Source organism: Salvia miltiorrhiza, chromosome 6 (genome assembly GCF_028751815.1).
Source record: "Salvia miltiorrhiza cultivar Shanhuang (shh) chromosome 6, IMPLAD_Smil_shh, whole genome shotgun sequence".
Lineage (NCBI taxonomy): Eukaryota > Viridiplantae > Streptophyta > Magnoliopsida > Lamiales > Lamiaceae > Salvia > Salvia miltiorrhiza.
This window is the reverse complement of record NC_080392.1, coordinates 14,825,444-14,849,949: the sequence shown is the minus strand read 5'-3', so window position 1 is coordinate 14,849,949 and position 24,506 is coordinate 14,825,444. Positions and strand designations below refer to the sequence as shown.

General features: G+C 36.0%; 2 protein-coding genes across 2 annotated transcripts; one reads left to right on the top strand and one right to left on the bottom strand.

The window, feature by feature from the left end:
- The first annotated feature begins 8,062 nt into the window (after window positions 1–8,062).
- LOC130988904 (ras-related protein RABA4d-like) lies at window positions 8,063–9,931 on the top strand. Its single transcript, XM_057912884.1, has 2 exons — window positions 8,063–8,688; window positions 9,226–9,931. Exons 1-2 carry the CDS (start codon window positions 8,459–8,461, stop codon window positions 9,653–9,655), a joined length of 660 nt encoding a protein of 219 aa, XP_057768867.1. The 5' UTR covers window positions 8,063–8,458; the 3' UTR covers window positions 9,656–9,931.
- A 10,565-nt stretch (window positions 9,932–20,496) lies between these two features.
- LOC130990543 (uncharacterized) lies at window positions 20,497–21,613 on the bottom strand. Its single transcript, XM_057914770.1, has 2 exons — window positions 20,925–21,613; window positions 20,497–20,833 (listed from the first exon to the last, which is right to left on the bottom strand). Exons 1-2 carry the CDS (start codon window positions 21,611–21,613, stop codon window positions 20,497–20,499), a joined length of 1,026 nt encoding a protein of 341 aa, XP_057770753.1.
- Window positions 21,614–24,506: the final 2,893 nt, after the last annotated feature.

Below are 24,506 nucleotides of genomic sequence, written 5' to 3'. Positions count from 1 at the left end.
GAACAGGTGCAGTAGTCATGGCTGCTTTCAACTCCTCAAAAGCCTGAGTTGCCACAGTAGTCCACTTGAAGTTATCCTTTTTGAGCATGTCAGTGAGTGGCCTGCTGATCAGCCCATAATTCTTGATGAATTTCCTATAGTAACCGGTTAATCCCAAGAAGCCCCTCAATTGTTTAAGTATAGTGGGTAGTGGCCACTCTTTCATACTTGCCACCTTCTCCGGCTCAGTGGCAACACCATTCTCACTGATAATATGGCCCAAGTATTCCACCTTTATTTGGCCAAATTGGCACTTGCTCCTCTTAGCATATAAGGTATTCTCTCGTAGTGTAGATAAGACTATCATCAACTGTTGGAGGTGCTCATTCCAAGATTTACTATAGACTAGTATATCATCAAAGAATACTAGTACAAACTTTCTCTAGTAGGGTTGAAATACTTGATTCATGAGGGATTGAAAAGTTGTCGGGGCATTACAAAGGCCAAACGGCATAACTAAAAATTCAAAGTGCCCATGATGGGTATTAAAGGCAGTCAAATACCTGTCTTCAGTCTTCATTAAAATCTTAAAATACCCTGACCTTAAATCCAATTTGGAGAAAAACTTAGCACCATAGAGCTCATCCAATAACTCATCAATCAACGGAATAGGATAGTCATGTTTGATCGTGAGTGAGTTGAGATATCTATAGTCTACACACATCCTCCACGTGCCATCCTTCTTCTTGACTAGAATAACTGGAGAAGCAAAAGGGCTTCTGCTATGCTGAATAGTGCCAGAATCTAGTAATTCTTTGACAATTCTTTCAATCTCATCTTTATGGTTGTGACTAGTCTTGTATGGGTATTGATGTTTAGGTACACTGCCAGGTTTCAATAGAATTTCATGCTCTACTCCCCTTGCAGGTGGGAGGCTCTGTGGTTCTTCAAAGATATCCCTGAACTCATCCAGAAGACATGTGAGTTTGGTAGGTATAACAGAACCCTCTTTCATAGACTTAGGCTCAATCATGTACATTTCATCTATTTCATCTAAGTGGTGATTTACTAGTTGAAATAGGTTATGGGAACTGATCATGTGGAACTGTGTATTGTCTGTGATAGCCTTAAGCCTTACTTTCTTTCCACCTGAACTCACTGTGAAGGTCATCCTCTTATAGTCCAGCCCAATAGGTGTGCAATATTCTAGCCAATCACTTCCCAAGATAAGATCATAACCATCATTTCCCAATAGTCTTGGTGAAAAAGTAAATTGATGCCCTTGTACCTCCCAAGAAAAATCTGGTGCTGTTTTATTACTTGTTAGCTTCTGTCCGTTAGCCACTTTCACTAAAATAGGTCTATCGTCTTCCACTGGAACACCCAACTCCTTTGCTACCTCTTCTTGAAGGAAACTGAGGGTGCTCCCTGTATCGAGGAGAATCCTCAATTTTTTTCCACTAGCTTCCCCAATAACCCTCATTGTTTTTGAACTAGTGTTACCCATGATGGCGTTTGTTGTCATATGTATTTCCTCCACAGGTTCTTCGACATCAAGAATTAACTCCACATATTCTTCCTCATGTTGAATATGGGTTAGCTCCTGCCCTTCATCCATAGTGGTATAGAAAACCCTATGTTTGCACTTATGCCCCACTACAAAATGTTCATCACAATTGTAGCACAAACCCTTTTCCCTCCTTGCAGCCATCTCAGCACTAGTTAATAGCTTAACTTGAGTTCTAGTGCTATTGGGAGTGTTAGGCTTGTGCACCACTGCTCCCTCGGGTCTCTTATAACCAGTACCCTGATTCTGGAACACCTTAGGAGTAGGTTTGACCCTCTTGGCCAGAGCATCCAGAGTAAATAGTTGCCTCTGCCCGATCTCAATAGCCTCCTGAAGTGATTTGGGTTTGAATAGGAGCATAAAGCCCTGCATTTCATCTGAAAGACCACTTATGAAGTTAGCCACAAAATATTCCTCAGAATAATTCATGTTACTACTCAGTAATAAGCAAGCCCTTAACTCCTCAAACTTATCAACATAATCCTCATAGGAACCAATCTGTTTTAGGCTCTTAAATTCCATCACAATCTTTCCCTCATTTAAGTCTTCAAACCTGGCTGTCACCACTTGCAAAAACTGATCCCAAGTAATATCCATAATATTCTCATTCCCAAAATTCTGGAACCATTGTAGAGCTTTCCCTTCAAAGTTGTGTATAGCCATTTGAACCATGTGTTCATCACTCATCGCAGAAGTAAGCTTAAAATAACTATTGCACTTAATAATCCATGCCCTAGGATTAATGCCATTAAATTTTGGAAAATCAACCTTGTGGAGTGAATTCCCAGTGCCAGATTGAGAATAATCAGATTTAAATTTAGATGAAAAAGCTGATGTTTTAGAGTTGCTCCCTCCTGTTTTTGCAGAAAATGGAGATTCACCCAAAATTGAATGGCCACCATGTTGCCCGCTGCTTTGATTCAAATTCAACAGTTGTAGTTTGATCTCTGCCAAAGTGTTCGTAAGATGTTCGCATTTCTTATCAATGCCTAACATTTTCTGCTCCACCTTTTGATCAATGTTGGAGATCTGCTCATGCATCCTTTCCTCGGCTGCTGTTCTCTTCATGGTCTCCGTTTGCAGAACCTGATCCAGTCTTTTCTGCACCTCTTGTAACTCCTTCAATCGAGTGTCGTCGGCCATAATCGCCCAAGATTTGCTAGAACAAAGCAAAACCCGTGCTCTGAAATACCAAATGTAATGGACCCAGATATATTTGCAACTATTTTTATGATTTTCGGTGATAACTTGCTGAACAGGAAATTAAATTAATATGAACAGTGTAGAGAGAGTGAGTAAGGTAGGAAGAGAGAGATAAGTAATAGAGAGAGAAAGATACTTCATTGCTTAGCTTTTTCCATAAGCAAGATACCCTACATATACCCAAGGCAAAAAGTACGAGATTAACTTGGGAAATAAAATAACAAAATCAGGAATTGAAAGATAAAAACGCTCTGAGGCAAAACACGCCTAAAGCAACAACTCCAGCCTTCAACTTAGCCACTTTTTCGGACAGGAGCAAATTCCTCTTCCATTCCAAGAACTCTCTTTTTCTCTAGCCCTAAAGCTTCTTCTCCAACAAATTCCAAAGACTCAAACTTGATTCCCATGGCACACTCCCACCGTTGTAAAGAATATCAATCCAATATCCTCCATAGTTAACAATAATATTCTTCCACTCCGTCATCTACGAAAAAAAAAAAAACAGACAATCAGAAACAATAAATTACAATATACTAAATAATGTGAATTAAATTTTCCAATCAAATAAATTCATTCTAAAGCATTGAATAATTTGAAATAAAAAAATGCGTATAAATCATAAACCATATAATGTTCGCATACAACAAATAATTTGAGCATAAATCATAAAAAATGCGTCTAAATAATATAAAATAAGTGAGCATAATTTAAGCAATCTTAAATTATATAATTTATATCTTTGCACCATTAGCTTAATTTATGCATACTTAACCAATACAATTTAAGGTCTGAGCACAATTAACCTGACAATTTTAAAACAACACACATAAATGAGGATAATGCGCAATTTGCGCATTAGTCAGATTAAACTATATAATTTGCCAACAATTCCTCGTACTATCAAAAATAAAAAAAATTGTGTAAAAAAGACTAAATGCGTAAAATAAGAAATTGCCCATACATTTTTTTTAAAAATTGTTACAATCAAAGAAAGGAAAAAACCCACTCACACTCTAGCTCCTAGGGTGACTCGAACCCCCCGACCTATTGGTTAGAGGAGAAGCGTCTTACCAACAACTGCGCTTCATCGTTATAAAATAAAAAACATATAGGGACTGCAGGGTGGCAAAAAGGGGTGCAACACGAGGACTTCCCAGGGTCACCCAAGAAATTGCCCATACATAAATCATAATAATTGCTTCATCAAAAAAATAAATCATAATAATTGTCCCAACATAAGTAAGATTTCACGCATAAATCCAATTGCATTCACGCATAAATAAGATTTAATAGGATTTCACACATTCAAATTCAATTTTATATAATTGGATTTCACACATTAAACATAATTGAGTATTTTGCTTGAAATTGGGTATTTTTGCGTTAATTTTATATAACTAGTGTACCCCCCGCGCTATGCGCGGTGAATGTGAATTTACACTCGCGTAAAATGTGCCTATATATATTTTGTGATATTAATATAAACTAATAAAATGATACCAAAATTATTTTCTGCATAGTGATCTAATATTTTAATATAATCAATGTAATTTATACAAAAATATAACATGCGTCTATATAATAGATATTGTATCACTTATATAGGGAGATTTTATAATTATACAAATTAAACCAGATTTATCGTATAAAATAAGTTTTATATGAATTTGTTATGTAACAATATGGATTTGGTGTGAAAATGATGAATTAAAAAAAATCAACCTATGAAAATCAAACTCTAGACCAAAAATTCATTAAGCAAAACTATAATTTCACTAAAAAACTTCATGTATAATTTAAGGGATGAAAATTGTTGCTATTAAGCATATTGGTCCTTGACAGACTATATCTCAACACATATTTTTGAGATATTAATAAACACATAAAGATATTTGAACTTAATTTAATACCTATCAAAGATAATTGTATAGATACAAAAAAATACATACATTAATAAAAAAAATAAAGAAATTGGAGAAGCCTCAACTGCAAAATTTAGAAAGATTTGATTTTTTATTTAAAAATGTTTAAAAGTGAGATCGAAATTACAAAATGAATATAAATTCATGATTTATTTTGTAATTTTTTTAGAACAATTGATATAATCCCTTCTTAAAAATGAACAATTAATTCTAATTTGAATTTTTAAAATTTTATGTTGTAACTTATGCATAATTTTTTCTATTTAACTTTTAATTTCATTAACTTTCAACATATTTTTTTTGAGGGAAAACTTTCAACATATTTAGAAAACTTAACTACATAATAAGTAATCACTAATTTCCTGTTTTGGTTAGTTTACTCCACGTTATTTATTTGTTGCTAGATTTTAATCTATAATTATTTTAATATTATTTAATTTATATAAATGATTAATGACTTCAATAAAAATAGATACACTCATTATTTAAAGAACGTTAACCATATATATATATATATATATATATGTGTGTGTGTGTGTGTGTGTGTGTGTGTGTGTGTTCAAAACAATTAATGAAATAAACCTAGATAATTTTGAAATATTAATAATCAAAAGATATATAAATTTATTTACATATTCGCCAAAATAATTGTTATAATTTTTTTAATATAGCATGCATTAAAAGTAAAAATGTTTTATTTAAAAACCAACAATAATTCAACAGAAATTCAATGGTTACAATTAGAAAGGGTAATTGCAAAATAAATTATGAATTGAGTCCGCTTATTTCGAACTCATGAAGTTGTATACTTATTTTTCACTTTCACCCTCAGTTTTAAATATTTTCAAATAAATACTAAGTTTTTAATATTTACAATTGGGGCTTCCCAACACAAAACTGAATAAGTGTTTGGGAAAATACATGTACATGCAATTATAATTTATAATTTAAAAAATAATTAATATATCTAATTAGTTGGATGAGATTATTGAGTTATCGGTTCATAATAAATGGTAACGTTAATAATTACATAATGTCCTATTAATAAATTTTAATACTATAAAATAAATAGAAATACATAATTTAAAAAATTAAAATATTAGAATTATACAAAAATATAAATTTATTGAAGTTTGAAATTCAATATATAGTTTGAAGAAGAATAACTACTTTATTATGTAATAGATTAAAAGAAAACTAAATAGATAATAAATATGCTAATTCTCGGCAGTTTTAATTAAGGAGATTAATGGGTAATCAATTTTGACAGTTTTAATTTGTTAGTGGGTAATTTTCACTCCAATTCCAATTATGTCCTTCAAATTGAAAGAAATTACATTTACTTTGCTTTTTATATATATAAAGATTGGCTAAACTAATTTCAATATTAATATTACACAAAAAAATATAACAATGTACTAATATAAAATAAAATTTCAATTTGTATATCTACAGAAAAGGATATAAGACACTTCACAATTAGTAAGGGCATAAATCATATAATTCGCGCATAATTAGATAATTTTGACAAAGTAATTTATAGGGTTAATTGCGTGTAATATCACGAACTTTGCTCAAAATCCATTTTCTCCATGAACTTCAAAAAATCCAAATTATATCAAATACTTTGATATTTGTTCAAATTGCCCATGATTTAATTCTTGATTATTCAAAACTGTTCCCATTAAATTTGAAATATTCAGACTTGACCCCTTCACAAAATAAATTACACAACAACTCCACTTTTTGAACTTATATATCAAAATACCCTAACGAATTTGTTCTTTTATAATTATAAAACATACACATCACACTCTCTCACGCTCTCACCTAAAAGCATATCAGAGTGGATTTTTATTGATGAACTAGTATATTCTCATTCGTTTGATGCACGACGAACACTAAAATTAAATAATATATTTATATAAATATTAAATAAAATTAAAATATAAATAAATACGAAACATGTTTAAAAAATATAATAAAATAAAATAATTTATATCAATTAATCAATAAAAACTTGAATTTCAAAATGTAATTTTTTTTACTTGTTATGTAATTTAAATGACACTCTAATTGTGTTAATGGTTATTATTTTATTTTTTATTTTTATTTAACTATTAATTTTATCGAAAAAATAAAAAATAAAAGTTGGTCCCCCTATGGTGAAAGTCTGGCTGCGCCCCTGCATACAGGGTTATCCTCCAAAATTTGGAGGAAAAGAGAGACAGTCTACGAAACAACCTCAGATGGTGCAAACGATGCCTTGAAGGACATGTTTGTCGAGGAGAATATTCATGACATTATCACGAGTATTGAGTTTTATCAAAAACACATCCTGAAGATTGTCGAATTCCAGTCGGCAGTAAAACGAATTCAAGCCAGCATCCATCCACCACACGACTGATGTTAATATTGAAGTAATACGGAAGCATGTTGGGCCTTATTTTATGATTTTATTATAGCTTTTATAATTATATAAAACTCATGGTTCTTTTATTATTTTGTACAAATATTGAATAGATGTGAGGGTCTTTTTATAATTTTATATGAATGTAGGATAGGTTTATAATTATTATAAAAGTTGACATGGGGAGTTTGAACAGTTTTGAAAGTAATTGATAATTTGTGGATTTTTTTGAAGTTCGTGGGGAAAATGAATTTTGAGCAAAGTTCGTGATATTACACGCAATTAACCCTAAATTATAAACTAACCTGTTATTTGATCTCTTTGCTTCGTATAACAAACAAAAACTAAGAAATGTCGGCCAACTTCAAATTTCTTTGTGTTTCGTTGGTTCAGACAATAAATTTGATATGTCTTATGTTTCGTAGGTTTCAATTTTTGTTGTGTTTCCTTTCACCCAACAATTCAATATATGGTGAAAATAATTTGTTACACGTGAATTTGGTGTACTTTTTGATGTGGACAATTCATTCACAAGAATTGAAGTATTAAGGGAATAAATTAACGTGAAATTATACATATACACGTGCAGACTTAAGGTACAATAATTGTGTGTAAATAAAAAAATAAGGTACAGTTTCAAAAAAAAAAAGATAAGGTACATAATGCGCATAATACACACGAAAAATTGCATATAAAGCAAAACAAAAAATTGCGCATTATCAAACAAATAATTAAATAGTGTAATAGTATACTTTATCAAACAAAAAATTGCGCATTATCTAACAAATAATACTACATTTAGTATATGCGCATAGGACAACAGCTTTTCGTAACAAGTAAATAATAAAAAATTAAAATGGATATGTGGTGTAGCAAATTTTAAAAGTGGAAAAAGTAGGAATATAGATCGAAAAAAGTGGGTAGTTTATATAATCGTCCTATTCATATTATCTAATTTCATAAATCTTCATTTAATACAAAGGGAAAAAGAGTAATCTCCGCTAAAAAAACCGTTTGATGGGCCCCGCAGTTGCCGTTGGTTCATTTCCTGGCATTTCCTGCTCAGCTTTGATCCTTTGCTACCCAAAAGCTCCCAAGAAAAAAAAAATCCCATTTTCCCACGAACCCTAATCCCAAATCTTCGATCCACTCATTTCCGCTCGAAACTCACTCCAGCTAGCCAGAGAATTATATAATTTTCGCGGTTTCGGATGAAAACGATTGAATTTCCCGTCTGATAATGATCCATTTGAAGGGGGGTTATTGTTGATTTTCGTTGATGTTGGCCGAATTTCGATGTTTCTACGGTGAAAAAAATCATGATGTCTGGATGATCTGATCGAAAGAGAGGATCCAGAGGCCTAGTGGTGTGTGGCAATGTCAAATTTATATGGAGGGGATTTTAATCAGAAGATTGATTATGTGTTCAAGGTTGTGTTAATTGGGGATTCCGCAGTCGGGAAATCGCAGTTGCTGTCTAGGTTTGCGAGGAATGAATTCAGCTTGGAGTCGAAGGCCACAATTGGGGTTGAATTCCAGACCAAGACACTTCTCATTGATCAAAAAACTGTCAAGGCACAGATTTGGGATACTGCAGGTCAAGAAAGGTTAGATTTCTTCCCTTCATTTCTCCAATTAATAAAAAACAATAAATAATTCGATTGAGTGGATCTTGACTCTATTTTGCTTTCCCACTGTTATTAGTTGGATTTGTTTTGTGCAATGATTTACTGTTTTAGCTGAATGTTGAATGAAGATTTTTTTCGTGAAAACGGATATGCTAACTGTTAATGGTGAGCGAGACTTCCTGTGAGTGATTTTGTGAGAGATTGGATTTCTAAGTTTAATTTGTTTGCAATATGTGAAGGTTGTATCTGTTATGTAATATTGAGCTGTATATCGAAGGATTTAGAGTTCTCATCTTTACTTGGAATCAAATTTATTGGATGAATTTATGTTAAATTCTTGTCTGCATATAATTTGGATCTATTGAAATGAGCATTTAAACCTAGACCTTGATACTATTTGGATCTATTGAAATAAGAACATCAATATCACTAGTTCATGTACAATTATATTTACAGTTTCTTGGTACTTGATATGATACTGTTGGACCTTAAAAGTATTTGTAATGGTGATCCTAGGTATCGAGCAGTGACAAGTGCGTATTACAGAGGTGCGGTTGGTGCGATGCTGGTTTACGACATAACAAAACGTCAGTCCTTTGACCACATGGCCAGATGGCTGGAGGAGCTAAGAGGGCACGCTGACAAGAACATCGTGATAATGCTGATCGGGAACAAGTCTGATTTAGGGACTCTTCGAGCAGTTCCCACAGAGGACGCTCAGGAGTTTGCTGAGAGGGAGAATCTATACTTCATGGAGACGTCAGCACTCCAAGCAACGAATGTGGAGGGTGCGTTCATGACCATCCTCACGGAGATATACCGGATTGTGAGCAAGAAGACTCTGGCTGCAAATGGTGAATATTCGAAGTCTTCGTCTTTGAAGGGCACTGCTATCATTGTTACTGGTCAAGGAGATGCCAATTCTAAGTCTGGTTGTTGCACATGACTAAGTTTTTTTTTCTTGATCTTTTTTTGCTCAAGGGCTTCTTTGATCCTTACCATTTCTCTTAATATCCATTGATGTACACACCTTTTTTTTTTAGATTAGTCTACTTTTTTTTTTGTGGTTCAGTGTCACAGAACTGGTGTTGCATAACTGAGCAAAATTTGATGTAGTTTTCAAGATTGTAAGCAGCAAAGTGATAGTGTCTGCTTTGCTTTTGCATTTTTAATGTACATGTAGAATTTTGGCATTTCCCAGCTAAGAAGCTTACTGTCTTCATCTCTTTGTCTCAGAGCATCTGTTTTTTTTTTTTTTTTTTTTTTTTGCAACTGATGAAAGAGAGACCATAGTAACCCTCATTACAAAATTTGAGCAGTGGATCATACATTACAATAAACTAGTATTCCACCCGTGCATATACACGAAGTAATTTGATATAGTTATTTAATATAGTTGTTGTGCTAAAATAATAAATAGAAAATATTGTGTTATATTGTAAAAAATATGTAATCTTTAATGAATCAAATAATTTAAATTTGTTCATAACTGTACTATTACAAATATGGGTGCTATGATGAAATAATAATAAGAAATAGGGGTGTTGGCAATTAAAATCACGAACAATTTCGAGTTTGCAATTTTAACGTGATTTTTGAAGTGTATCAAATTAATTCATCACCTTTATATTTTTTGCAATTTTGTCCCCCCAATTTTTTCTGGTCGTCGGATTGTTGAGTTGGAGTTTACTTGAATTAGTTCTTTATGTAATATTCATGTTATGACGTTGTTTTCTATGAAATTGTTGTATATTGAAAATTATGGTGCTAATACAGGACCCTTTATAATTTGGAGAATTTTTTAATTGAAATTGTACGAAACGACATCGTTTAAGCCTCACAAAAACGACATTGTCTTTACTAATATCCATATAAACTCCAATTCAACACTCCGGCGATCGAAAAAAATATGGGGACATAATTGCAGAAATTGAAAATTCACCACAGTTCAAAAGTCACGTTAAAATTACAAATTCGAAATAGTTCATGATTTTATTTGTCAAAACCCCTAAGAAATATATATAGAATTTACAATTATTTTTTTTAGGCGATATAGAACTTACAATTGTAATATTAAATAAAGCATGACAATACAAATTAGTAAATCTATTGTTTAAAAAACTTCTTAATAAACAACATTCATTGATTGTTCTTGATATGCTCTTATTATCTTTACTGCATATTAAAATCTTCAATCCACTCCGACTTCTTACTCTTAGAACTACGACGTAAAGTTGATCATAAGAGAAACTGATTTATTTATAAAAAGGCCCACTTGTGACAGAGATTGTCGTTAACTATTGCTGATTGCATTGGCATACGAATTAATAAAGAAAATTGTCTTCGTTCGTGGATCTAATGGAGTAACTGACATTCTAGAGATCAACACATTTTGGCTAGAATTACTATCAGTCAATATCTTAGCCTCTATAACGTGGTTACCAAGAGAATGATCAATGTTCCTTAATTGCATAATTGAAGTTTCGACCTTCAGATTTATGTTGTGATTAGACATTCTGAATATTTCAAACTTTTCAAAAATTATGGTGTGTAGACTTCGTTTAGAACACGAGAATTTTATCTGAAGTGCATGTTTTGTGATAACTTAAATAAGTCATGCTTTCATATTTATTTATGTATATCATATACTCATTAACCGTCTCAACTATTTTGAGCGTGGGAATATCTTGAAAAGAAAAATCACCTTGAGCATCCACCAAATAAGGATATGTGGAATTAACGATTGATGTAATGGGATAATTTCAAAAATTTAAGGTAAATGTTATCAGGTATTTCATTGTTAATTAGCATATCCATCATCAATACCTCGTAGAATATCATCGTCTATTACAACCATCCAATTATATAATCTTTGCAATTCGAATGTTTCAACTTCAGAGTATTTCATCAGGTATTTCAACGTTTATATGAGCCTTATTCGACCAGACTTATATCTTTTAATCTTGTCATCTTGTCAACCTATCCTTGTGTCATTCAAGAATAAATAATCCGACCTCATAAGATTGTATTAAATTAAAAAGAAACTCCATGAGCAGTTGTATTTAATTTAATAACTAAGTTGTAACCACAATTACACGTTAGAATAAATTTTAATGTTATCTAACTAAAATTATTTTCTAGAAGGCTCATGAACATTCATGCATGCAGGCCATGTTAATGTGGGCGTTTACATACAAGAAATTTCATTCTTCTCAAGATTTTAGCATTTTTAATAGAAATCTCATCCGGTCAACTTATGAAAATTAATACTCCCTTCGTCCCCCTCCAATAGGCTCGTCTTCCTTTTTGGGACGTCCCACTCCAATAGGCCCAGTCTTAGTTTAGAAATGTTTAAGGGTTTATTAATTAAACTTTCACACTTAATAAGAGGGATATACCCTCAAAATAAATCCTAAACTAAGTCACAATTTTACATTGCACATTCGTCTCCTTTAAACCTAAGCCCGAAGCTCTTCATCTCCACCCCGGAGAGCACCATCTTCGCCATCCAAGAGGGCGGACGGCGCTGCTACTGCCTTGAGCGGGGAGACGATGCGATGGTTCTGGCGGTCGGCGTAGAGATCTGACTGTTGAAATGGGGACCGCAAAGCGGCGAATGAAGATAGGTCTGGAGAAGTGTTTGACGTCTGAAAATCAAAGCCGCGCCTTACGCGGCCGGCTGAATCCAGCAAGGGCCGATGGTGTGGAACGCAACGGTGCCTGAAGAAGGCGACGACGTTGTATTGGTGCGATCTGTCAAGCGGAGAGGTTGTGAGGAGTGGCGACCGGCGATAGAGCGACGCGTTCTGGAGGCAAGGGTGGCTCTGCGAACGGATGGCGGATGGAGGTGTCGACGGTGCTGCTCAGCGTCTGGAGAAGGCGGCGGTGCTATGGTGTTCTATGGCTGCCAATTTTCTTGGCTTTAAATTTTTGATTTGCTTTAAATTTCAACCGCCCTTTTCAATTTATTGGCTTTAAATTTCATATTGCACAGTTAAATGAGATAAGGGAAGGAATGTGATTAAGTAAGATGTACTTAAAATTTTAAAGTTGTGGGGACCACACCATTTATCCGTCAAAAAGTGAGTTTCGTAATCTCTGTGTCGAAAAGAACTGAGCCTATTGGGCTGGGACGGAGGGAGTATTTATATAATCAAATTTAAACTCACTTCACCTAAGACTAGGGTTGTGCATTCGGTCTGAATCGAATCGATAAAATCGAAAGTCGATGAACTTAAAACCGTTATATTGACCCGGACCAATTTTAGTATCTAAATCAAATTGAAACCGACCCTCGGTTTCGGTCCGGTTCTGGTCCAAACCGACCAGAGGCGGCAGAATAAAAAAATGCCCTTTTTGTCATTTTTAAACCTATTTTTCCCTCATATTTGCGCAATTTGCTGCAAGCCATCAACTATATACTCATAAATTAAAAACATATATTCACAATTGAAAATAAATATACACGTAGAAACTGAAAACATATATTCACAAATTCACAATTCTCCTCTTAATCTCCTAGTCCTAACCTTGTGTTAATGGCAGGAGAAGAGCAACAAGGTCAGGCTGGTGCAACAGCCGGAGAAGAGAGAGAGAGAGTGGCGCTGTGTTTTCGAATTTCAAATGGAAACTTTAGTTTTTTTAGGGTTTGCAAAAAAAAAAAACTTAAATTATAAAATAATATTAATAAAATATACATTTATTAAATATAGCGGGTCGGTTAAATTTTCGACAGGTTTGGGTGTTTTGGAACCGAAACCGAACTAACAACATTTCAGTCCTTAATTTTGGAATCACCCCGAAAATACTGATTTAGTCCGATTCAACAATTTTGGTCCGATTTTATTCACCTCTACTCGAGACAAATTTGTTGTGTTAATGGGCAAAAATGCCCCATCTCTTATGTGTTTTTTGAAAAATGCCCTCTCTTATCATAGAAAGCAATCTATGCCCTAAAAGACTAATTACCCTCAATTGGGTCAACATCAAATGTAATCATATGACACTTCTTACACACTCATCACTTTCAATGCATTTTTTTTTTTACAATAATTACTGATGTTGACCGAATTCATGGTTTTGAGTGCATGCATGCATGCGAATTTTTTATTTTCCTTTTTTTTTGCCTTTTTTCTGGGACATCATTCATTATTAATGTGGAGTGGAAATTAATGTGTCCGAGCGTGTGTATGTATGTATATATATTTTTGAACGTTACTATTAACCTATATATAACACTTTATATATTCATATCTTTAAATTGAAAAAACGACCGGATACATTGTGCATGCTCTCTCAAAAATAAACATGCAATATAATAATTCATACCAAGCAAAACTATTCTCCAAGCAACACTAATTCAATAATTAACACTTAAACAATATAATTAAATTAAATTAAGCAAAATAGTACTCCCTCCGTCCCGCGAGTCTTGACACGTTTGGGTTCGGCACGGGAATTAAGGAGTTGTAGATTAGTGTTTTAGGTGTGTAATTAATAAAGTATAAAATTGATAAAGTAGGAGAGAGAAGGTAATAAAAGTGATAAAGTAGGAGAGAGAATATAATAAATGTGATAAAGTAGGAGAGAGAAGGTAATAATTATTACCAAAAAAGGAAACGTGTCAAGATTCGTGGGACGGCCCAAAAAGGAAAACGTGTCAAGATTCGTGGGACGGAGGGAGTAAAAATTAATATAAAGATACAAATAGATAAAATAGATAATTTTATGTCGTTATAGGATCTGTCCGGCCGGTGAAGTGCCCGGACAAATGTGTCCGGCCGAGTACATTTCAGGTAAACAATGACCCGTCCGGACACATTTTTCCGAGAAAATTACCGGCCGGACATATTTTATTTAGGCATAAAACATTCTATTTTATTCAATTTCATAAAAAAAAACCTATCAAGAAGCTAATAATATATATATGTGTGTGTATCTATCTTAAAATTTTTATTTTTTTTCCCTTTAATCTATTAATTTGAATTTTTTTTGACCAAATTCTTTCTCTTCCGTTCAATACATATATTCCTTAAAATTCCTGTCCGAGCGTGTGTATGTATGTATATATATATTCTTGAATGAAATTCTTTCTCTTAATTTTTTTAAAATGCGTGTGTATCTATCTTAAGTTTTTTATTTTTTTTCCTTTAATCTCTTAATTTCAATACATATATTCCTTGAAATTATTTGTATGTATATATATATATATATATATATATATCCATATCTTTTCCAATACAACCCACCTCTTATACCACCAATCATAAGCAAATATTTTGGAGATTTCCAATATATTCTTCTTTGCCCAAGAATCGTCCTCATCTAATTGAAGGGAGAATCTATTTTTAAAAAAAAATATTTGGTGATAGACATAAAGCTTAATAATAAGGTACCTCATGCATGATAAAGCCGACCCATATCCCATCGGTTGGAAAGGAATATCAATTCATATATCATTATATTCACATATTCAATTCATTGAGGTAGGGCAAAATTTGAATTTAACGGCGAGAGAGAGAGAGGAAGAAAGAACTTCACACGCATCATTCACGCGAGAGACAAAATAAATCGAGAAAAATCCATGGCATCTTCTTCACAGGTTTTTATTTTTTTGAGTTAAGCATTAACTATGAAATTGTGTAAAAATCTATTCTATGCAGAAATATCATGTGTCCGCCCGAGAAAGTCTCCGGAAAAAAGTGTCCGGCCGGAACATTGTTAAGCGAAAATGTACCCGACCGGACACATTTTTCCGGGAACTTCACCGGCCGGACACATTCTATATCGGCATAAAATCTTCTATTTTATCTACTATTATCTTTATAGTAATTATAACTATTTTATTGAATTTAATTTAATTATATTGTTTAAGTGTTAATTATTGAATTAGTATTGCTTATGAATTAAATTGTTTAAGTGTTAATTATATTGTTTAACAGTGTTTGTTAATTAATTCATTATTTTTGTACGAATAATTATATATGAAGTTTCTCACAAAAGTGTAGTTAATTAATTAATTAGTTTTAACGAATAATTGCTTGGTATGAATTATATTGCTTGGTATGAAATTATATATGAAGTTAACAATGTTCATTTTGTCGAGAATTTCATGAGATGTTAGTTTGTGCATTTTGATCTAGATGAGTTTTGAATTAGGCATTTTTGATATAGAATTTGTTTTTTTTTTTCTAACTTTTAACTATTAAATCGTGTATAAAACATGAAAATATGAATAAAAAAGATGTGTCCGGCTGGTGAATTGGCCGGAAAAATGTGTCCGACCGGAACATTGTTTAGCGAAAATGTACCCGACCGGACACATTTTTCCGAGAACTTCACCGGCCGGACACATTCTGTACCCGGCCGGACACATTTTTGCTGCATATTTTACTGTTTTTTATGTATTTTTCTATTTGTATTATTTTAAAATATTTTACTGAATTTAATATGGTTTTCATTTTGTAAATGAATAGGCGGATGTCCCATATCTTCGTCCCGACACTATTGACCAGACGGAGGTAACTATCAGCACATACTATAGGATTATGCTTTTCCGGAGCTGATGCGCACTTTAATTTTGGTCGGCAATGAGTGCAATGAAGGGTTATTGGGAAGGTTTAGAGAGTCATGTTTTGGCCATTTCACTTAGGGCTGGTAATCGGTCCGGTTCGGTTATAACCGAACCGATTTTCCGGTTAACCGGAACTGATTAAGGCTGAAAATGATAACCGAAAACCGAACCGGTTTTTAGTTCGGTTAACCGATTAACCGATCCGGTTAACCGAACCGGTTAATCGGTTAACCGGATTAACCGGTTAATTACTTGCATTTCTGTTTGAAGCACAGTTTAACAACACCATTTCTGTCCGTCAATGACTTGTATCTCTGTATTCTTAAAACAATTGAATATAGGAAAAAGTATTGCTTATTACAACAACAGGGTTCAATTTCTTCAAAAATCAAAACGTGCAGGCAAACAAGCAGAGAATTTCTTGCTCTACGAGGAGTATATCTTTCTTGAATTAGAGTCCACAAAAATGTCACCATCTTGAATTAGAATCCACAAGAAAACTTTGGTCCACGGCTACAAATAGTCATTTTCAAGATTACACACTTAACAAAAAAATTAATACTATTAATTGCCAACCTCTCATCTTATTAGCAATCATAACAATCTTGGCAAGAAAACTATCCTTTCAAAGGTACGCAGCATATACGCACAGAGTGGAACTAACCGAGGAACTGGACCGCCGCCGCCGGAGCTCAGACTCGGAGGCGAGCAAAGGCTGATGGGAATCACCGGTGGGTTAGCCGAGGAACTGGGGAAAGGGCGGCGACGTCGCTCGGGGTAAGATGCGCCGGCGGCGTGGGTAAGATGCGCCGGCGACGTGAGGGAGGGCGGCGATGTCGCTCGGGGGAACTGGGGAAGGCCGAAGGGGAAACTGATTCTCGTTTCTGGTTTCCGAAAGACTGAAACTGGGGGAAATTGCTGGGAGGCTGGGAGCCCTAATTTAATTAAAAAATACAACTTAATAAAATATATACTATTTAATTATTGAACCGGTTAATTCGGTTTAACCGATAACCGACCGGTTAAACCGATTAACCGGTTTACAAAAAATCAAATAACCGATAACCGAATCGAACCGGTAAAATCCGGTTATCGGTTAACCGATTAACCGGTTTTTCAGTTCGGTTTCGGTTATAACCGGATAACCGAAACCGTTTTACCAGCCCTAATTTCACTGATTGGAGACCCGGCATGAAAAGCAATAGAGCATTGCACCAGGTTGTATCGAGGCAGATTATGTCAGAAGACGATGAGATGTGCTTCTTTCTGTGCGGAGCACGAGTCAAATTTTCCCCCGCAAACTACGCATTAGTGACTGGCTCAATTTCGGTCCAACGATGTTCGATGCGACATTACAGCACGACTGCAGTCGCGTGGAGGCATACCGACGATTTTGCGGTGGGCGAACTATGACCGTACACGCGCTCATTAAATGCGTGTGCAATTTGGATCGTCGAGTAGATGATGAGGATGGGAGCCTGTACCTTCGTGTTGTCCTCGTGTGTGTGGCTCACACCATTGTTCTTGGGTTGGATACGCGTGTACAGCCGTGGCTTTGGGTGTTGGTGGATGATTTGGATGCATTTGATAGATTCCCCTGGGGCACGTATTCATATAAGATGTTATGCCATTATACGATAGAGATAGGAACCGGCGAGAAGTATCACTTCTACGGTCCTTCGTGGGCTTTATTTGTTTGGGCATTAGAGCGCGTCCTGGGCTTCGGACAGATGGTGGTAGCATCTAGTGGTGATCCGACAGCGCACCCAAGATGTTTGAGATGGACTTTTAGGGGTAAGCCCCGACTTCACGGTTTGCGAGATCTATTTGAGGGACAGGTAATCGGTTATTTCAGATTTAGTGTTTCACCGTTATTGGTTTTACTTATGTTCTAAGATATTATCTATGTTGCTTTCTAGGGTGGTGTCTTGGATTTGAACCCTGACGAGCACGAGATGGATAGTAACTACTTCATATCAGCGCTGACACCGGGCCAACTCTCGGTGAGATTTAAATCCCCCGAGAACCCATTAGCTCGGGGTGTCTAATTTCCACAGCACACCAGAGCCCGTGTTGTGGAGGAGCGCAGGGACGAGGAGGAGGTAGCTAGACAACCTCGTATGACTCGCAGTCAGAGTGTTCGGGGCCCTGTGAGGGATGCTCGACCCCACGAGCCGCCTCGTCATTCAGTTGATCCGGGAAAGCGGCCAGCGCCGCATACTTTTTCATCGTCGAGTGGATCTCGGCCTGTATCTAGTCCCAGCGAGGGTGAGGTGGACCGTAAATGGGTCAAGAAGACGATCCGTAAGGAGGTGAAGAAGTTCTTCGACAAATTATACGATAAACTGAAGGGCAAGGGCAAAAAGGATAGGGGCAAGAGCAAACATTTTCGAGGGTCTGACTCCCCTGATGATTACCAGCGACGGTCTCCTCCAAAGAACAGAGCCGATCCCAGTGCTTCAGGGCCCAGCGCTTCACGTCCCTGCGACGACGATCCCCGCGATGAGGAACCACGTCATCCAGAGACCCAGCATTATGATCCATGCCCTTCAGATTATGATTCTCACCCTGCAGAGACCCGGGATTATAACGAGCAGTGGCAGGCCATTATAAGGGTCAGAGCGACTACACACCGGCTATGTAGAATTTTGACTGGTCGGCCTATGTCTACCCTCATGCTTCTTCCCCATTCTTGCGACCGGAGTATAGGACAGAGCAGCCGATATACTTTGCTGAGCCACTCACTGCTGTTACACCATATGAGTGGAGGCAATCTAGTTCATTAGGGCCGACTCAGACGGAGGAGCCTGAGGCACAAGAAGCGCCACAGGCAGAGCAGCCACCGCGTCGCAGCGAAGGGTGAGACGTCCGTCTACATTTCGGAGATCGCCTTGGGTTAATAGCCCAGAGCCACGTCCAGTGTCACAACACTGCAATGACACTTATGAGAAGTGGGTGGCTAATTGTCGAGGTGGTAAGGGTCGTGAGGTGTATGTCAGGGCCAGTGGTGGTTTGCGGGTGTACGACAACTTCGCGCGGGTGGAGAATGTCAGTCAGCAATTCACAACTTGGGTAAATAATCTATTGATTTTAACTTTGTTAAATTATTTTCTACTAACGTACTGATTTTAACTTTGTTGCAGGATATTGACTTGTATTTTTTGACATTAAGACATAGACTTGCCAGTTGTGGGGATTTACTTGATGAAGTAAATATGAATAACACAGTCATAGTAGACACGGATTGGTTTATAAGTAAACTTTCATTATGTATATATTTTCATTGGTGCGGATATAAATTATTAATTACTTATTTGAGTTGTAGATATACCTCAAGAAAGAGTGAGAAGTTTTATTGGCCAAGCATGAAGGAAGTGAATTTAGTCCCAGGGAGTGGCATGTATTGACGCATACCGAAATAGCTGACGGTTGGGAGCCTCACATAGACTGGATCTCCGCTGTATGTGGAAAAGCACTTTCGAACCATGAACTTGCTCATGCTCAAACTGGATGGATGAATGCCTCACAGGTAATGATTAAAGATATATTAAATAATTATTTGTCATTAATTATTTGTGATTTATCGTTGTTTCAAATCAATTCATTGTGGTTTGTCATAGGTTCTCATGCCAGTCATAATTAACAACCATTTTATCCTCTGTCAGATTCGGTTGGGCGAAGCCGTTTGCGAGGTGTATGACCCAGTAGCGCACAGTCTTAGTGTAAAGTTGCAACATTTTCGAGTTGATCAACTACTACCTATTCTAAGATTGTTGCCGCGTGTCCTTCAGTTGTCGATGTGGCTAGACCACACATCCGTTGATTCGACAGTGGCAAAAGAGAAGTGGCCACTTATGATGGCGGTGTTTGCTCCACTAGAGGATCAGTTTCAGCAGCAAGACGCTGTCAGCTACGGGCCTTTTATCTGCATGTATGCTGAACGACTGATATCTGGCTCTCCATCCATTGAGTGGGGTAACAGAAACGTGAGGGCATATAGGAGCAAGATTGCTAGAGCTATATTTGGATTGTGTGAAACTGCGAAGGCTAGATTCACTAGACTTAGTTTTAGATAGTGTTGTATATTGTTATATTCATGTGTGGTTTTTTTGGTTATTCAACGAACTTTATTTCCAGTTAATCATTTCATATTATCGAATAATAAGATAATTTAATCAATATCATTAACTGTTACAACACACAAATACAAACCACTACTCCCTGGGCTCAGTCGCCCTGCCAGCGCACGTTCTCTTGCTGTGTCCTTCTTCATGGCAGATGCTGCACTTCTTTGGTTTACGACGCCTGATACTAGAAGACGCATCTGCTTGTGTGTTGCTGCCTTCACCACCACCTCGATGTCTACCTTCTTTTGGTCGCCCCGATTGTCCAGTGACAATCAGAGGTAATACAACACTCTCAGCGAGGTATTCAGGAATCAACCACTGGTGTCTTGGCGGGAGATTATTAACTTCGCCAGAGTAACTATCGATAAGAAATTCATTCGTGTAGTAAGCGTGTACATACTCCGCGATCGTATCACCTGCCTCACTATAAAAATAACCTCCGACAATAATCAATATAATGAACATTAGAACATATTTACATTTACATGAACCCACCTTAGAAATAATGCTCGTACCTTATTGCAGCGATTGAATGAGAACATGGCAGTTGGTCTAGCTGAAATGCTCGACATTCGCATTTTTTCTTCTCCAGATCCACCTTAAAGCTTCTGTCACCAGTTTGCACCTTATACTTCCGGCCACTCAACCTTTGTGCAGTGTATTGATGACTTTTTTGGACTTCAATAGCTACCATTTTACCGGCCTCAGCAGACAAGGGTTCCTCGCTTTGTTGTGCAGCTCTTAGTCGCTCGCTAAACCATTTCTCAATAACAAGTCTGATTGCCTCTAACATTGAGCAGATAGGAAGTCTTCTTGCCCACAACAATCTGGCATTAAAAGCTTCAGCAGCATTTGATGTCATAAAACTATACCGTCGCACAGGCATATGACACATCGAACGAGCCCACTTTTTCGGCCCAATCCCCATTAGTTTATCGTACGCGGCTCTCTTCATAACCTTTAGGGCGTTCATAGCCCTAGTGAAGTTAGATTTCTCGTACGCAAATGCAGCTTGTCGATACAACTCTACCACTGCCTTACCGTAATGCTTCAGGTTATTTTGCAAATGGTAGTAGCATAGGCCGTGGGTTGCATTTGGTAACTCATTCCTGATAGCATTGCCAATAGAGATATATTGATCAGAGACAATCAAAAGTGGATTGGCTTGCCCATAAACACGTCGAATGCGCGACATGAAATACATCCACGATTCATCGTTCTCTTTCGGGCCAACTGATCACTATTTTTATAACAACAATAACTGCAACTAAATAGTGTAATTGTAGTACGAAAACAACAAGCAGAGTATCGTATCCACAGAGACTGTAAAACGAAATTGCACTATCTATTTCCTAAACAGAGTCTAACAGTAGACAAGTAAAACAATAATGAAGGTGAATTATGAACTAAGATTAACTAAATTAAAACTAAAGAGCATATAAATAACGATTACTTAACTCAAATATATGGAAAACTCTGACCCTAGGGATGTACTTTCACTAATCAACTACATGCATTTAACCTATTGATTCAATTACCAATTTTAATCCAACCCTGATGAAAGATCACTATATTATTCACAAGCGTCTCTAACGACCACCTATGAACGTATATTAATTAATCCCTTTTCACATTCAAGACTCCAAGGAATAAATTAACTCCAAATAGCACCTAAAGAATAGCTTCCTATAGCTTCACCTATCGCATTCAAGACTCAAGGCTAACACTATATCATGCATTCCTGAATCGGCTGAACAATTATCGCATTCAAGACTCAAACTGAACACCTAGACATGTAAATCACTGATCAGATAATTCACAAGAGAACAGGCACCAGGAATCATGAATCACAAGTTGGAAGGCAAATTGAAATCAATAAATCAAAAACACATAATCAATCAGCTATGTACAAACCCTAGGTTCAGATTAAAAGACTAGTCAGACATAATAAAATCAAACATAAACATAATTAAATTGAACGCAATTGTAAAAACAAATTGTATAAAAACCGAATTAAAACGATTGTAGCGGCTTGAATCTTCAATCTTGATCCAAGCCTTGAAAACTGGAAAGCTAAAAAGTTCTAAAGCTATAAAACTGAAAATATGAATGTTGGGAACTGAAAAACTAAAGCTGGGGACCCTAGATAGGTCAAAAGAGGACCTATTTATAGTCTTAGGGTGAAAAACCAAGTTCTAAACCGAAAATAACTTGAAAAATCGTAAAAACGCGGAAGAAAATAAAACACGCGGTCAATTCGGCGACCCGTTCGGCGGTCGCCGAACTGATCGCCGAAATCAGGCCATTTAACACACGAAAACGGCGACCGCCGTTTTTCCAGCTCCAGGCCAAAATTCAATCAGGATTTTCGGCGACCTGGCCGGCGACCGCCGTTCTGGTCGCCGTTTTCACTCCTTAAAACGCTGAAATTCGGCGGTCAACTCCCTTTGACCGCCGAACTGCTCATTTTCCGTCTTGACTCCAGAATCTTCGTCTTTTCTCGATTTTTGGGCTCGATTCTCTCAAAACTCTTCTCTTTAACATATTCCTTACACTCCATGCTCCAATATCATTCAATTCTGCATCCAAACAGTCAAAACTACACCCAAACGTGAAATCACGAAATAATAGTCAATAAACTCTAAATGATAATGAAACGGGTGTAAAATCGACTTAAACTACAGAATATAAACCATAAAAACCATGCAAAATGAGTGTTTATCAACTCCCCCAAACTTAAGATGTTGCTCGTCCTCGAACAACGAGAAGAACAAAACAATAAACACGAATGGGTAAGATGATTGGATCATCGATGCCTCAGAAAAATAAAACCTTTCGAATTCCCTCAAATTCTCAACACATGAACACAATAATCACCAACAAGCATAATCAATGGCAAATTCAACCTCGACATTCCAACAATTGACTCTCAAGATAAAAGTATTTTGCTCAACTCTCAATTGATGGAAAAAGGACGTGTATCACTCATCGAAACTCATGAAATGCAGATTACTTACCATATGCTTGCCAATTGTCTCAAAATCTCCATCGCTAAAAGTGTGCCAAGGGTAAGATCAAATAGGTCTTAAATTTGGGTTCTAATGTAGGGACATTGGATTAGGTAGGGAAATTTGGCTAAGTGACTCAAATTAAATTGTTCTCACCAACCTTATGACTTCACCATTCAAGCATGGAATAAATTCCATCTTCCACCTAACAACCTCTCCATAATCATTACAAACCAAGGGATATAATCATCATAAATCAAACTAGACATTCTTTTATGCTCTCATTTTTCTCATAACAACAAATTCGACTATCCATGAATTTTTTCAATTATCACTTGACTTTCTCAATCAACTTTCATCAATTTTTTTTTTCTTTTTCTTTTTCTAGAGCTTATAAGAATGACTAGAATCATGTTTCACCCTTATTTCAATCAACCCACAGTCAATATCACACGACGATCCCCATATACTCCATCACCCCCTATCATTCGGTTAATGAATCAAAGCTTAAAAAGGCTCAAACACGGCTAACAAGGGAATAATATTTTCAGGACAGTGTTTGGGATATAACGTGGCTTACGAAAAATGGCCTAAGATCATCTCAAACTCTCGAACACAACAAGCAACCTCGACCAAGACTCATGGCAAGTTCTAGAAGCGCACTACATGCATGACAACACTCAAAAACAAAGAACAAACTGCAAAAATGGGCAGTTAAGGCTCAATTCCTCACTAGCTTGTTCAACGTCAAAAGTCAAGGCAAAATAAACTCATCAATCACACACATCAGTTCAAATCATGTCACCATATCAAGAAAAATTGGGAATTACCTTCTTTTTCGTAGAAATCGTCATAGGCACCTTACCAATCAACTAAATGGAGCAACAAACATTCAAATAGCAAAGAAACTACGGAGTGTATCTGAGAGAATATATCAATTTAGTTACAGGCCCACGAATAAAAGACTAAGAAAAATCTCCTCAAAAGCAGCAAAAACATAATAAAAATGCTAGGCTAAAAATGCAAACCATAACTAATCTCCATCCCCCTCCCCCAAACTTATTAAGGAGCGAATGCTCGAAAATAAGT

Excerpts from the sequence above, each read along its gene's own strand:
- LOC130990543 (XM_057914770.1), bottom strand. The coding sequence starts at position 21,613 with ATGTATTTCATGTCGCGCATTCGACGTGTTTATGGGCAAGCCAATCCA. Across the intron at positions 20,834-20,924 it reads CATTCAATCGCTGCAATAAG|TGAGGCAGGTGATACGATCG; the intron begins GTACGAGCATTA and ends TTATTTTTATAG.
- LOC130988904 (XM_057912884.1), top strand. The coding sequence starts at position 8,459 with ATGTCAAATTTATATGGAGGGGATTTTAATCAGAAGATTGATTATGTG. Across the intron at positions 8,689-9,225 it reads GATACTGCAGGTCAAGAAAG|GTATCGAGCAGTGACAAGTG; the intron begins GTTAGATTTCTT and ends TGGTGATCCTAG.